This window comes from Mesitornis unicolor, unplaced genomic scaffold, assembly GCF_000695765.1.
Source record: "Mesitornis unicolor isolate BGI_N332 unplaced genomic scaffold, ASM69576v1 scaffold51140, whole genome shotgun sequence".
Lineage (NCBI taxonomy): Eukaryota > Metazoa > Chordata > Aves > Mesitornithiformes > Mesitornithidae > Mesitornis > Mesitornis unicolor.
The window spans coordinates 8,219-20,941 of NW_010161327.1; the positions used below are offsets into that span (position 1 = coordinate 8,219).

Consider the following 12,723-nt stretch of genomic DNA (forward strand, 5'->3'; position numbering starts at 1 on the left):
TTATCCAAAGAGCAACCCAGTTACTCTGGAATTCAACAGTATAACTGCAGTAAAAAAAATCCTTTCTACAACCAATGTAAAAAGTAATAAAAAATTAAAGCTAGAACAGAAAAATTAAGCAGGGAGAAAATTGTATAGAAATGAAAAGAGAGATAATTAAGAGTAGAGAGAGTATCAGTATAGCTGAAGTTAACCTAAGCAACCATTCAAAGCACTTTGTGACTCAGCTTTTGCAAGAAGGTACAAGGCTGGCAGTTTCCTCTCTAACCAGGGAGATTTCTAACCCAAGAAGTTTGGCACAGAGGAATTACAGTTTCTGGGAAAAAAATTGCCCATGTGTGCTCTGACAAGAAAAAGGCCTGTACAAATGAAATCTACAGAGAAAAGGTGTTCACGTAATACTGAAAGCTCCCTTTTTTGTTGCAGTTTAATTTCACTTGCTGGACTGGTAAAATACTCTGGGAATACTTGAAAGATCTCTTGTAATCTTGCAATCTCTTCCCCTTTGTAAGGGCTACATACCAAGGTCTTACTAATATAAATCCTAAGGGAAGTCTATAAAAGAAAATTGACAACTTATCTTCTGCCTACAATAACCCAATTATTTCCAAGAATCTTTTTCTAATCACCAAGCAAAGCCATCATTTAACACATCACTGTTCATTTAACTCTGATATGAAAGTAAGAGTTTCTGTGAGATGATTATTGACAGTAGAAACAACAAACTTCAAGATGGAAGAAAGCAAAATACAATTACAATTGAGAAACCAAAAGCAAAACCCAAGGGAGGAGGCAGCTGTTGAGGTTGTCTATCAGCGCTTCTTCCTTAAAAGACAGGCAATCTATATTCAAGTGAGTATGGCCAGCAAATAAGCTAGTGGTTATATCTGAAGCAAACTGTATGTACTGATAGTGCATCATCACCCAACTGGAGCCTGTGGAAAGCACAGCCACCTCAGATGATGCAGACTGAAAGACACGTTGTCATCAGGTGGAATGTTAGTGATAAAATTTGCTTTGCTCTGTGAGTAAGATCTCTTGGATGTGTATTTTTGATTGAAGCAGTAATATCAGTATACAGCAATACCAGCTTGACAAAGACAGAGTATGCTTGAATGTTTCCTTTTAAAATCCAGGCAAATAGATATATGGAGCTAGACTAGGACAACACTCAACATCTGGCAAGAATTAGGCATTGATTCTTTACTGTTCGGTCACCAAAAAAAAAGTAATTCCTTGAAAAAAAAATTGCTTTCTTAAAAAACCAAAAAAATCTAAGTTATTAGTATTTACAATTCAGGTACTTGGCCTGCTTATATCCCAATGAAATTAAAGTAGCTGGGAATTACTAGTAGGCAGTTAACTTCATTAAAAATGCATGAAAGACTTAAGATCATTTTTAAAACAAAACAGGTAAATTACTGGGAACAGCACCTATTTCTATGAACACTGAAAAACAGTAGGTCATTTTAAATTGTTCTGTGCTGCAGTCAATTAAGAAGACTCCTGTTAAGCAGCTCACAACTGCAGAGTGCCTTTGACAGTCCCGAACTTTCCTGAAAAGCCAGCAAGTGGAAATGGCCCCCATGTGCACAGCATGCACCCCTGGCACGACCACCAGCTTGGTCAGCTTCCTTAGGGCACAGGGCACAAGAGAGCTCTCTCCTGTCCACGTACCACACTTCTTTATTTCACACAACTTGTCACTTTGAGACATGCCTGCCTGTCCATCAAGTACGAGCAAAATTCGCTAGGTACAAAAAAAATATGGGGAGGAAGTAAATGGAAAAGGGAGAAGGAGAGGTAGAAGGACAGACAGACTGATCACACAAGCTTGATTTCCTCCAGAGATCAAACTAAAAATATTCTAAAGTTTGCAAATAACAGTGGATTTACCAGCTAGCTGGCTGTAGAGCAGAAAAATAAAGGCTACTCGTATGTTTCAAGACCAGACCCAGGCCCCGAGGCTGAGTGACAAGGTTGAAATTCACACCTAGTTACTCATTTCCTATTTAAAATGTAAATTTTTTTTCATTCGGGTAAGTACAGAAATAATTGCTTTCTTGGCAATTTTCCAAAAAAAAACCCAGAACATATTTGGCTTATTTCTATTTTTAAAATGATACAACCAGAATGTCAATGTATATGGCTTACTGAATGACTGGGTCAGTGGGCAAAAGGGATTCAGTGCTGTCTTCTTCCAGCGCAGCTTTGCGTTTCCTCCCTGCAGATCTGCTGAGGGATGTTTTAAGCTTTTTTGCTAGTCCCTTAGAAGTGTTTCTTGAAGACTCCTCTGCACAGCAACTATACACTTCAACCTTCACCTGGAAATCTGGTCTTGCTTCTTCACTGAATGGGGGAAGGAGAAAATTTCAGAGCATTTGTTAATAAACTGAGTATGCAGGCAAGGAATGCTGCTGCTGCTATATATACATTTATCATAACATATTTCTAATCAAAGAAAGGAATGCCATCAGATTTGGGCAAAGACATACATTGATACGGAATTAAAGACTAGAGTACACAGCAGTAACTTAGCGCTGAAGTCATGGGCTGAATGTTATAATTAACCATAAACAATTGCAAACAGGAAATTCACCGTTTAGGTTAAAAACTGAAAAAAATCCCATGTTATGGAAATACCCAGGCAAGACATTCAAACACACTTAAATCTGCCCTCTACTGTTACGCAAAAATTACATGATTGAGAACCTATCTGCATCTATGGTTCTAAATCAGATGGAACTGTTTTATAGATACCTTAGTCTCACTCTATCTCCTTCATGTTACTGAAAAAAAATTATCTCACTTACAATCAGCAAAATTTGTCATTCACAACTTGAATACCTACTGCTGCATTCTTCTGTCTGCAGCCCATGCTTTCTCTGTTTTAGTTTCTCTGATTCCCAAGCTTAGTCACCAAACCAGAAGCCTAACCTCATCTTTCAGGTACAAATCATATCATTACACACATGCCCAGAACGAAACCAACCCAAAGGCTTTTATAAAAAGTCTTTCTTTATCTTGGGGGATACAAGGTAAGTTTGAGTGCCTTTTCTGCTTTTATTGCAGATTTTCACAGAAAATTGTAATGGTCAAGTCTCATATCTTTAAAGAAGCAGGTTTAAATCTTTGCCTCCACTCTTAACTTGAACAGGTGTTTAAGAGAGTTTGAAGTCTGATTTAAAGACGCACTGTCTTTCAATGACCCAGTTCTCAGGATCTTGATTTAAGGGTTTCAGTAGTTCTAGCTTTCCAGCCAGTCTTCCTCAGAAGACTGAATCCAAATTGCTAATATAAAAAGTAGAGTGGGGGATGAGGGGGGGGAGGGGTAGAATAAGTGCCTCTCAGGACTCTCTTAAAAATTATAAAGCAACAAAAAGTACATGAGAACACCTTTCTACTATTTTCCAGGTTACTTTTAAAGATAAGTGAATAATTTCCTGTCTAGTATTCTTTAACTACAGGGACTATGGTTGTAGCACATGCTCATATAGGTGTAACAGAACACGAGGTGTGGAAAAGAAGGTCTGGTTTTAAAGCTGTGACTTAAAGGGAACATCAAAAAAGACTGTAGCCTGCTGGACAGAATAATACTTAAAATTGCACTGGGTGCAACACTCATGCCTACACTTCTATAACGCTTTCAGGTTTTAGTATTAATTAAAATTTGTCCCTGAGGTACGAGTTTGTTTATCTCTTTATGTAAAAAGAAAATGCTTCAGCATGGCAAAAAATTAAAGAACTCCAGTTCAAGTAGCACATCTACAACCAGCATCATTCTGTACATAAAACCCAGCCTTCCAGAGGTGGGGATCCACCATCCACTGAAATTAACAGGACCTCTACTGATTCCTTTGCCCACAGAAAAACTTAGTGGATCTCACCCAATCTTACTCATAATCATATCCACTTTCAAAAGAAAACAGCAATATTTGTACTTCATTCAAGAGAAATAAATTATACTCACAATATAGTGACGTTTTCAAAACAGATATCAGTTACTGCTTTATCCACAATAGCCACCTCTGTACTAAAAACTTGAGCTCCCATTCTGAACAAACAAAAAACTGCATAGCGCTGTGATTCTAGAGAGAGACAAAGAAATGTGTTATTAGCCATATTACACACCACAACACTAAATGCTTCCAGTAAACAAAAGTAGAAGAAATGGTAATTCAGACCTCTAAGAAATTACCCTCAAATTCTTCCCATCATAAATTTTGTATCATAGGATTTTATGATACGTGAACTATCAAAGCTGCTATATAGATAGAACATTCACAGGGGGAAAAATGCCTACCTCTGCTCCGCTTTTTGGGTTTTTTTTCTGATAATCAGGGGTAGTCTGTGCTAGCAACATCAGAAATGTTAGTAAAGATGCAATCTTATTTAACAAAACTAATTTTAAGCAAAAAACCCCAAATACATGATCCAAAGCCTGTATCATTTTATGAATGTACTATGTAGGATTAGTCTATTTTGCCACGCCGAGCCTCTCTGACCCTATTGAAAATCAAAGTGAAATCAATGCCAGGTGACAGATGGAACAGATTTAGGGTTAATCTCCATGACACAGCAAAACACATGTACTTGAAGACTATCCAATAATCCACTCAACACCAACAGACAACTTTCATTTAAATTTCTCACTGGAAACTGTCTTCAATATACTCAAGTGTAGACAAGACACAGGACAAAATGCTTAAGCAGAAGTCTCTCAGCTATCCATTTAATAACAAAACTTTTTTGTTACTTCCTCTGGAATTTCTCCTCAGAGGGACTTCTTACATATTAGGGTTTAAACATACAGAACCACAGGACTTTGGACTCTACTTACTACAACCAACAATTTCAGGTCAACAGCAACTACGCAACAGAGTAAAACATGGCCCTACTGAAAGGTTAAAGAAGTGGTTGAAATGAGTATGGATTTCCTTATGCAGTTTAAATTTAAAGGCATAAGCAATTGCTTATCACAGTAGTAAATTATATCTTACATACTTTCTTTATTGCTGAAGTGATCAGAGTGTTTCCACATTAATGGTATTCGAATATCTAAAGAGAAGAAAAAAGTAGGGAAATTAAGTTATAGCAAACACTGTAGATCTGTGATGGCAAAAAAAATGGCAAAAAAAGTTTCTTGTTTCTTTTCCTGGTGTTCTGGAGGTAACTGGACCTTCTAACTAAACATAACAGCACAACTATTTCAATTTTATTATCCATGTCAAAAGAAAATTAATCAATTGGTTCAATCTGAAGTGTCATTTTCTTTTATAAATTATGCTAGGATAAAGAATAGTTTAATTCTCATTTGAAACTACCTGAAAGAGCATTTCAGAGTGGCTGTGTAACATAGTCTGAGAAGTATTCCCAGAACTCAGAGGTTCTGAGTCCATTACTATGCACAGATGTAAACTGAAACTGCTTGCCCTGTGCTGGAAACCACTTATCCAACTGCAAGAAGAAAAACTTCCTGTTTTAATGGAAATAACTGAGATACTTACACTGCAAATACTGAAGTTTTGTTTTGCTAACCACAGAGAAAATAGCACTTGCAATCACATTCCCAGTTAGAATAGTCTTGGCATAAAGTTCAGAAATATTTTTTTTTTAAACTCAGAAATATCCTTCTACATCAGAGCCATAGTAGAGAGGCAATTACAGAACCATTATTTTAAGACATGACTATCATTTTAGTATTAGAGTATTTTGTTCAAAAAATTTTCCAGTTTACCTACTCAATCCAACACAGTAGTGAGTGACATTTTCCTCCAGTTTCAAGGACTCAAGTTTAGACATAACGTTTTTTATCAGTCCCTTGTTAAAAGACAAATGCAGCGAGGGCATAAAGAATCCAAAGTTGGTTTCTTAAGTACAACATAGCGTTTCAAAGTATATGCAATATATTAAGTGACACATGATGGCAGCAGTGAACAGCACTAGCTCAATGTCTCTTGATAAAAGTCTTCAATATTGTTATAAAGGAGCATTGCTGACTCCAGTGTTGATCTTCACATGAGGTCGATGGAAAAATCCACTTACAGTATGCTAAGGTGCAAACCAGTCGTGGCATTTTGGCAAGAGACTGTCACGTATTCCAACAAGGTTTTACCCACAAAACTTCTTACTGATTTAAGTGAAACTGTATATAGTCACTCTGTTTTGAAAGCTATATTAAATTTAAAAAACGAAAATTAGTTAATTATATCTATTAGTTTATCATATTATACATGCTATTTCAATTTTGAAACTTGCAAAATCATCTGTTTTTAAGTTTTCACAAAAACTAACGGATTTTCAACAGTGAACTGCCAGTATACAGCTTTAGACTGTCACAACTTCCTAAAAATCAATGTCACCATGTTCTGAAACTGCCTTTCACTTCTAAAGATGAGTTTGCATAGTAAGCATTTCTAAAAATAGCTGGGTATTTTTAAAATAAGGAAACAGAAATAGTTTCATTAAAACAGATACAGAAGCCTCAAACTTCAAAAAAAATACATTTTTTAATCTGTCAGAGACAAAGCACTGAATGTTTTTTTCCTAAGACAAAGGTCTTAAATTTACATAAATATGTGAATATAGTTATAATAAAAAGACGTTTTTCATCTCTAATCATAGCAAACTCTGAATGACAATTTTAATGTACTCAATAGGTCTTGTTAACAACTAGAGTACTAGATTAAAGATTACTCCTCTATGCCACTTTCATTATCATGCTAGCTGAAAAATTTACACCTTAGTCAGAAAACCATCAGGATTTAGATAGTCAATCGCTTGAACAAGTTTAACATGATACTTGTAAATCCGTTTTCAGTTCATTCTTAGGTTGAAGGAGCTGCAATTTATCAAAAAGAAAGATCAATTTTCACACACCTTAATTTCAGTTACCATTAGCTGTAAATCCGCGTGGATTCAAATTGGATACATTCAACTGCTACAATTAATCAGATATAAAGCCAATGATTCCTTCAGAAAATTACTTAAAATTATTACGCTTTTCGATCAACATTTAATGTACTGTCTTCTGACAAAATAATTGATAAGACAACATAAATGACATAATTTATTCACACATGTAGGGGATAAATAAGTAGAAATAATAGAAGTGTGAAAAATCTGTGCATTAAGGACTGCACTCCCCACACAGTATTTGACACAGTTGCTTTCTGTAGGAGTACATTCCTCCATATTCTTGCATAGCTGTTCCTGAACTTTTGGTGTTGGGCACATGATCTCACCTGGGTTTTTTTGGTAATAGTCTAAGTTTCTAGCATGTACTAACCATATAATACACTAATATAAGTGGATGGATTACGTTCCCCTAAAAAAATCCATTCTGTATCTTCAAGTTTTAAATTACAGGCCCTGTTATATTACGTGAACTACACAAGGACTGGGAAAGACAGGGAAAGAAGAATACTGGGACATTACAGATGTGAATGTACTGCAGCTGTGGAAGTAGACAGACCCTAATACGGCATGCTAGACGGACACAGGGTAACAGGTCAGAGGACAACACGAGGAGGAACCAGGGAGGCACGTATTACCATCATCTCAGGATCTCCCAGTCACCTATCTTGCCCAGAGGCTCCTGCCCTTGCCAAGCATTAACAAGCCTATTCCCATAATTACTTCTCATGCACCCCAGTTCTCCGCTTCTCAGGCACACACAGTGGAAAATAAGGAGTTAATAATAGATGATCTATAGAAAGCATAAATCTGTCAGCAAAGGCCAAGAACATCATTTAGGCTTTCCTGCTGTAAACTGGACCTGGCTATGCTTCCTGATACAGGTATCTGAAGAGGGGTGAGGCATGGCAGCATCCCAGCACTTGGGTTCACAGTGAAGTAGTTGATGACTCTCTCCTCTTCAGCTCAGTCTATGCCATGCTTCTGAGGATCATAACCTCTGGTTTGAGAACCATTGTGTCAGTAACAGGACCGAATCATTAACAGATGGCACATAATAGGGAGTGGTGTATTTCTCTCTTCTATTCTCTTGTCTCATCAAAAGAAACTAGCTACATGTTTCATATTCTAAACTAATTTTTCATACGAAAAATAGAGTTCTTACAGAATTCTGATTTTCTAAAAGATAACAAAAGTGTATTATATGATCCTAAAGTCTTCACTGCAGATAACTATAATTCCAAAGGTGCAACCATAGCACAGACAGGCAAACAGATGCTTTCATCCAACTACCATAAGGGGGAAAGACAGATACACATTCTGCAAACAGCTGTGCTGGCAGAAAACATTATTGAACCATGTGCTCATCACTCTTCTACTAGAAGTTACCTTGCATAAAGATATGTCAAAATATGCAGAATTAACTTAAACAGTTCAAGGAGTAAGCCCTTCTACACTATTTTTTTTAACGAAGCAGGTCAGGGAGCACAAACACATCTGTTAGCAAAACTGGCAGAACGGCCACAATGAACAGGTACAGGAATGCTGAACATAGCAACATCCACTATTGACACAGGCAAACAAAATGATAAATTCATAGTGCTGAAGCTTGAGAAAAGGCTAGGAAGCAGTGTGCCAGCCTACTGGAAATCACTGTTAAATATTCTTGTCACTAGTTTGCATTGAAGCCATACCACTACACCTTTGCTGTAGTAACGTAATCTGCATTAGCAAAATAACATTTGCATACTACTTATAATTCTGCTCTCAATTTGTTAGACATACCCTGTATGATCACATCAAAGTTTGTCTTTCACAGAATATTCTATTTCTTTGTGGGGAGGGAAAAAAAAGTTATCAGCACATTTACTCTTATTTAGCTTTGAAATTTATTCAGTGTTTAGTGACAAACAGTAAAAAGTATTTCCAACTGTGAAAGTCTCTGAAAGTAAAATGGAAATACTAGGTAGGATCTTCAAAAGCATGTGTGTGACTTAAAAGCACCACTCCACTTGAAGCCCAAGAGGATTCGTGCCCCACATGAACGCCATACATACTTTAAAAATACCATCCTGTTTGTATAATTTGTATTACAAGTTACTGTCCAGCCAAATAGTTCTTATAATTAAGTCACTACCCAGCTGCTTACCTGATATAGCAACCTTTGCTTTGCATGCCACCTGCTCTTTTGTCCCAGTTTCTGAAGGCCTGCCAAAAAAAGAAGAAAGGAAAAATGAGGTTTCAGATCCGTGCATTTAGACTTCTAGAATTCAACCCTTTAAACATTAAAAAGCGTCAGGGTTCTCATAGCTCATTTCAAATGCTGTTCTTTAAAGTTAAATTTGGTACCTCTGGTTTAAGATATGAGTCATTAGATTCTTGAGGATAATCTGGAAGGAAGGTACACCATCAATTTTCTTAATTCCCTAGAAGATTTTACTCCGAAGCTTATTTAAAATGGGTATTAAAAGGCAAGTAGATTGATCTTGCTCGTCTTTTCCAGCTCCAACAGAATCAAATACATTATCAACTTTTCCCCTTCTGTACACATCAATGAATAAACAACTTAATTTATCAGTTCTATTATTGGTTAGAGAATCACCTCCTCCTCTGTTAATGGAGAACAATTACAAAATTTTGCATTGTTGATGGTTTGGTTTTACATGCAGGCAGACATTTAGCTAAATAGCCGGAGTGTGGGTCTCAAGGTCAACCTTGAATTGAATGAAAACAATCTGTAGATAAAGAGTAACGATAGAGTGCTCTCCTAATAACTGCGACAGTTCCTAACTCCTAACCAAATAAGGCGAAATGAAAATTTCTAGCTGCTGCCAATATCCTGACTTTCAGAGGCAGTTATAATATCTTCAGAACTCACAGATTAGAGGCCCACGTAACAAGAAAGAGGGACAAAATTCACTTGAAAACCCCAGAATTTTCTCTCTCAACCAACATTATCTTACTTGGATTAAGCTTTAACCAAATTCATCTTGAAGAAATACTGAAAAAAGAACTGAAAATGCCCTACCAGCTAGTAAAGATATGGTCTAAATGGTAGAGAAATTACTCTGTAGCATGCATCTCTTCTAATGCCCTCCACTGACAATTCAAAGGACCCCATAAGCAATGCACGACAGACACAAATCACGTAAACAACACGGCTGACTATGACAAGAAAACAATACAGCTGGTCAGGTACATCTCCAGATACCTCTGCCCTGGTCTGGACATGTGCTGTTAACATTCTGTGGTCACTGACATCAAAGAGCAGGAGCTGAGTAAATCAGCACATAGACATACTTGATATTAGTCCATCGTTAAAAACATAAATAAATGATGAATCACAATAAAAGTCTTCATCTTAGTAGGAAAAAGCAATAGAACTGCAATTACAGAATACAACAAGTTCTAAGTGCTAGTTTTCAAAATCAGCTTTCACAATAATAGTCGATATAGTCAGAAAATGCAGTTCTTTCCATCAAAACATTTCTCCTATAAGATCACATTTCTGAAATCAAAAAGTAGCAAGGCTGTTCTTATAGATACAATTAACTGGAAATAAGCATGTACTCAAAGAGTTTCTATGCTAAATTGCAATATAATATTTCATTAAAATAATAACCTGAGAAAGATAATAATAACCTGTCTCTCCACCATGATTTTCAACACTGCACCCAAAACACATTCCATTAGGCAAAAAAATATAACATTATCCAAATGAACCACATATACATTAGCTCATTCAAGAGCTGTAATGTGAAAATATTTTCATCTAAACTGATTTTGCTTCGTATTTACTGTTCCATTTATTACTTTGCTGTAGTTAACAGAAGTGGCCAGCAGAGGGTACCAATTAACCATGATGATTCCCTCATTAAAGGGCCCTTAATACAAACAGAAAGAACAAGAAGTAGAAATAGGTGCATTCTGACGTTGATAGTTTTATTTTGATCCTTCAGACTTGGTTAGGTATCTTTTTGCATGCTAAAGATAATTGAAAAATTATGTCTATTATGTTACCTGATACTCAGATGCTGAATTATAGTTTAATGCCAATAATAATATCTACCCAGAAAAATATGACTTGTATTCAATTTTCTAAAGTAAAAAGAAGATATTGGAATGGTCTTATAGTGTCTTCAGGCAGCAGTAATGTATGTTTGTATAGCGGAAGACAGAAAGAAGGGTTTAAATTCACTCTCCTAAACAGGCTGATAAGAATTCACGTAAAAGCCTGCTTCATAGTGCTCCATTTGAATTTGTTACTCACTGTTCTTCGGTTTTGCACAAGACCAGCTCTTCTTTCTGGCTCTGTAGCTCTGTCCTGTATGCACATATATGAGCATTGCAAACCATCAGGTTCTTAACCGCTTTCAAGCGTTGGTCTTTTTGTGTGCTCACTGCAAGGAGTTTACAGATGCCTTCCTGCATGCGGATTTCAAAGTCAATCTTCTCTTGGATGTCCCATTTCTAGATATGCAAAAAAAAAACCAAAGGAATAAACAAAAAGCCAACTAACAATATCCTGAAATTTTAACAAGCTTTACATATTTCACAGTTAGGACAGGTTTAATTACATGCAGCCATTACAGTGGTTACTAAATGTAAAGTGATGGCTCTCTCTTCAGGAAGAAAAGAGCGAAACACAGGATGTAACAGATTTACTATATCCATTATACATGCAAATTCCAAATCAGGTAGTAACATTAAGTCACTGTAGTATCTGAAAGTTACTAAAAATTTACATGCCTTGATGTGTCATTCGTAGAATAGCATATGGCACCCTCATACGCGCATTGAGAGGCTTAACTGAACAAAGCTCATAAATCAACATCCCACTTTCTGCAGTGATCCCTACCAAAATAAACTCTGAACTCTGGAAAATAGCTGAAATATTTTAAATCAGAATTCCGATCTCATTACTTCTCTGGCCATCTTAAAATGGTTTTTAAAAAAATGTGGTTTATTCACCTCTGAGTGATGTAAAATTCAGGTAACACCAGAAGTGAAAAAAAGGAGAATATCCCAGTACCTGACTGTTTCAGGCTGTGAACTGAAAGTCAGGCAACTGTGGTGGCTTCAACACTGCACAAGGACCATGCCTTGCCTGACAGCACAGCCATGCACACTTTCCATTCAAAAGTAGCACGTAAGATAGACCTGTCTGTCAAGTCACTAGGTTTCTGCATCACTGTTGGTTTGTTCTGTTGTGGTTTTTTGTCAAGTAGGGTTTTTTTAAGGTATTACAAAAACTTCTGGGAAGCAATCTCTTTCCTACCTACTTTCAGAGAAAACAAACATTTTTAAGTGTGCATTATTCCTCACTTGTCACTTCAAAGAGGTCAATCCACACCAAGCCAGAAGAGCACTAAGGTGAAGGACCCCAGACAGTTCGCTGCCTCCCAAAAGTACGGTAGATGCCACTGATGACTCTGCTAGATATTTCCTTGTTCCACAGCCATCCCCAAATATTTCTGACACATAAAATCCACAACATTGTCACTGCGTTGCAGGGTAGCATTGCAAATACATTGCAAGTCAGTGATGAGTGAAACTTTTGCAACACTGAGCAGGAGTGTCCCAAGTGCCTCTGGAATTAAAAGCAGTGTGCCAGTGTTCAGATTTATAGCACATGTGAACTCAAAACAAGGGCTTTGGGGATGGAGCAATTGACTGAAATCCATGTTCAAAAATTTGAATTTACAAGTTCAGTATTTCAGATGGTAGAAAAGTATCGGCAACTGCTCTCCCTCAAGGCTCCAAACAGGATAAAAATAAGGAGTTAATTTCCCCACAACTCAAGTACCT

At 36.7% G+C, this 12,723-nt stretch overlaps 1 protein-coding gene across 1 annotated transcript; it reads right to left on the reverse strand.

The window, feature by feature from the left end:
* Positions 1-3,966: 3,966 nt before the first annotated feature.
* Positions 3,967-11,373, reverse strand: LOC104535794 (rhotekin-2-like). The gene is made up of 5 exons (XM_010192484.1): positions 11,209-11,373; positions 10,694-10,732; positions 9,065-9,098; positions 5,005-5,058; positions 3,967-4,088 (listed from the first exon to the last, which is right to left on the reverse strand). Exons 1-5 carry the CDS (start codon positions 11,344-11,346, stop codon positions 3,967-3,969), a joined length of 387 nt encoding a protein of 128 aa, XP_010190786.1. The 5' UTR covers positions 11,347-11,373.
* Positions 11,374-12,723: the final 1,350 nt, after the last annotated feature.

Bases quoted from the DNA above. Each gene is read 5' to 3' on its own strand.
- LOC104535794 (XM_010192484.1), bottom strand. From the start codon at position 11,346: ATGCAGGAAGGCATCTGTAAACTCCTTGCAGTGAGCACACAAAAAGAC. The intron at 9,099-10,693 runs GTTTAGATGAAA...GGGACAAAAGAG, and splicing joins GTAAATACGAAGCAAAATCA to CAGGTGGCATGCAAAGCAAA. The intron at 5,059-9,064 runs GTAAGCAGCTGG...TCTTCTCTTTAG, and splicing joins AGCAAAGGTTGCTATATCAG to ATATTCGAATACCATTAATG.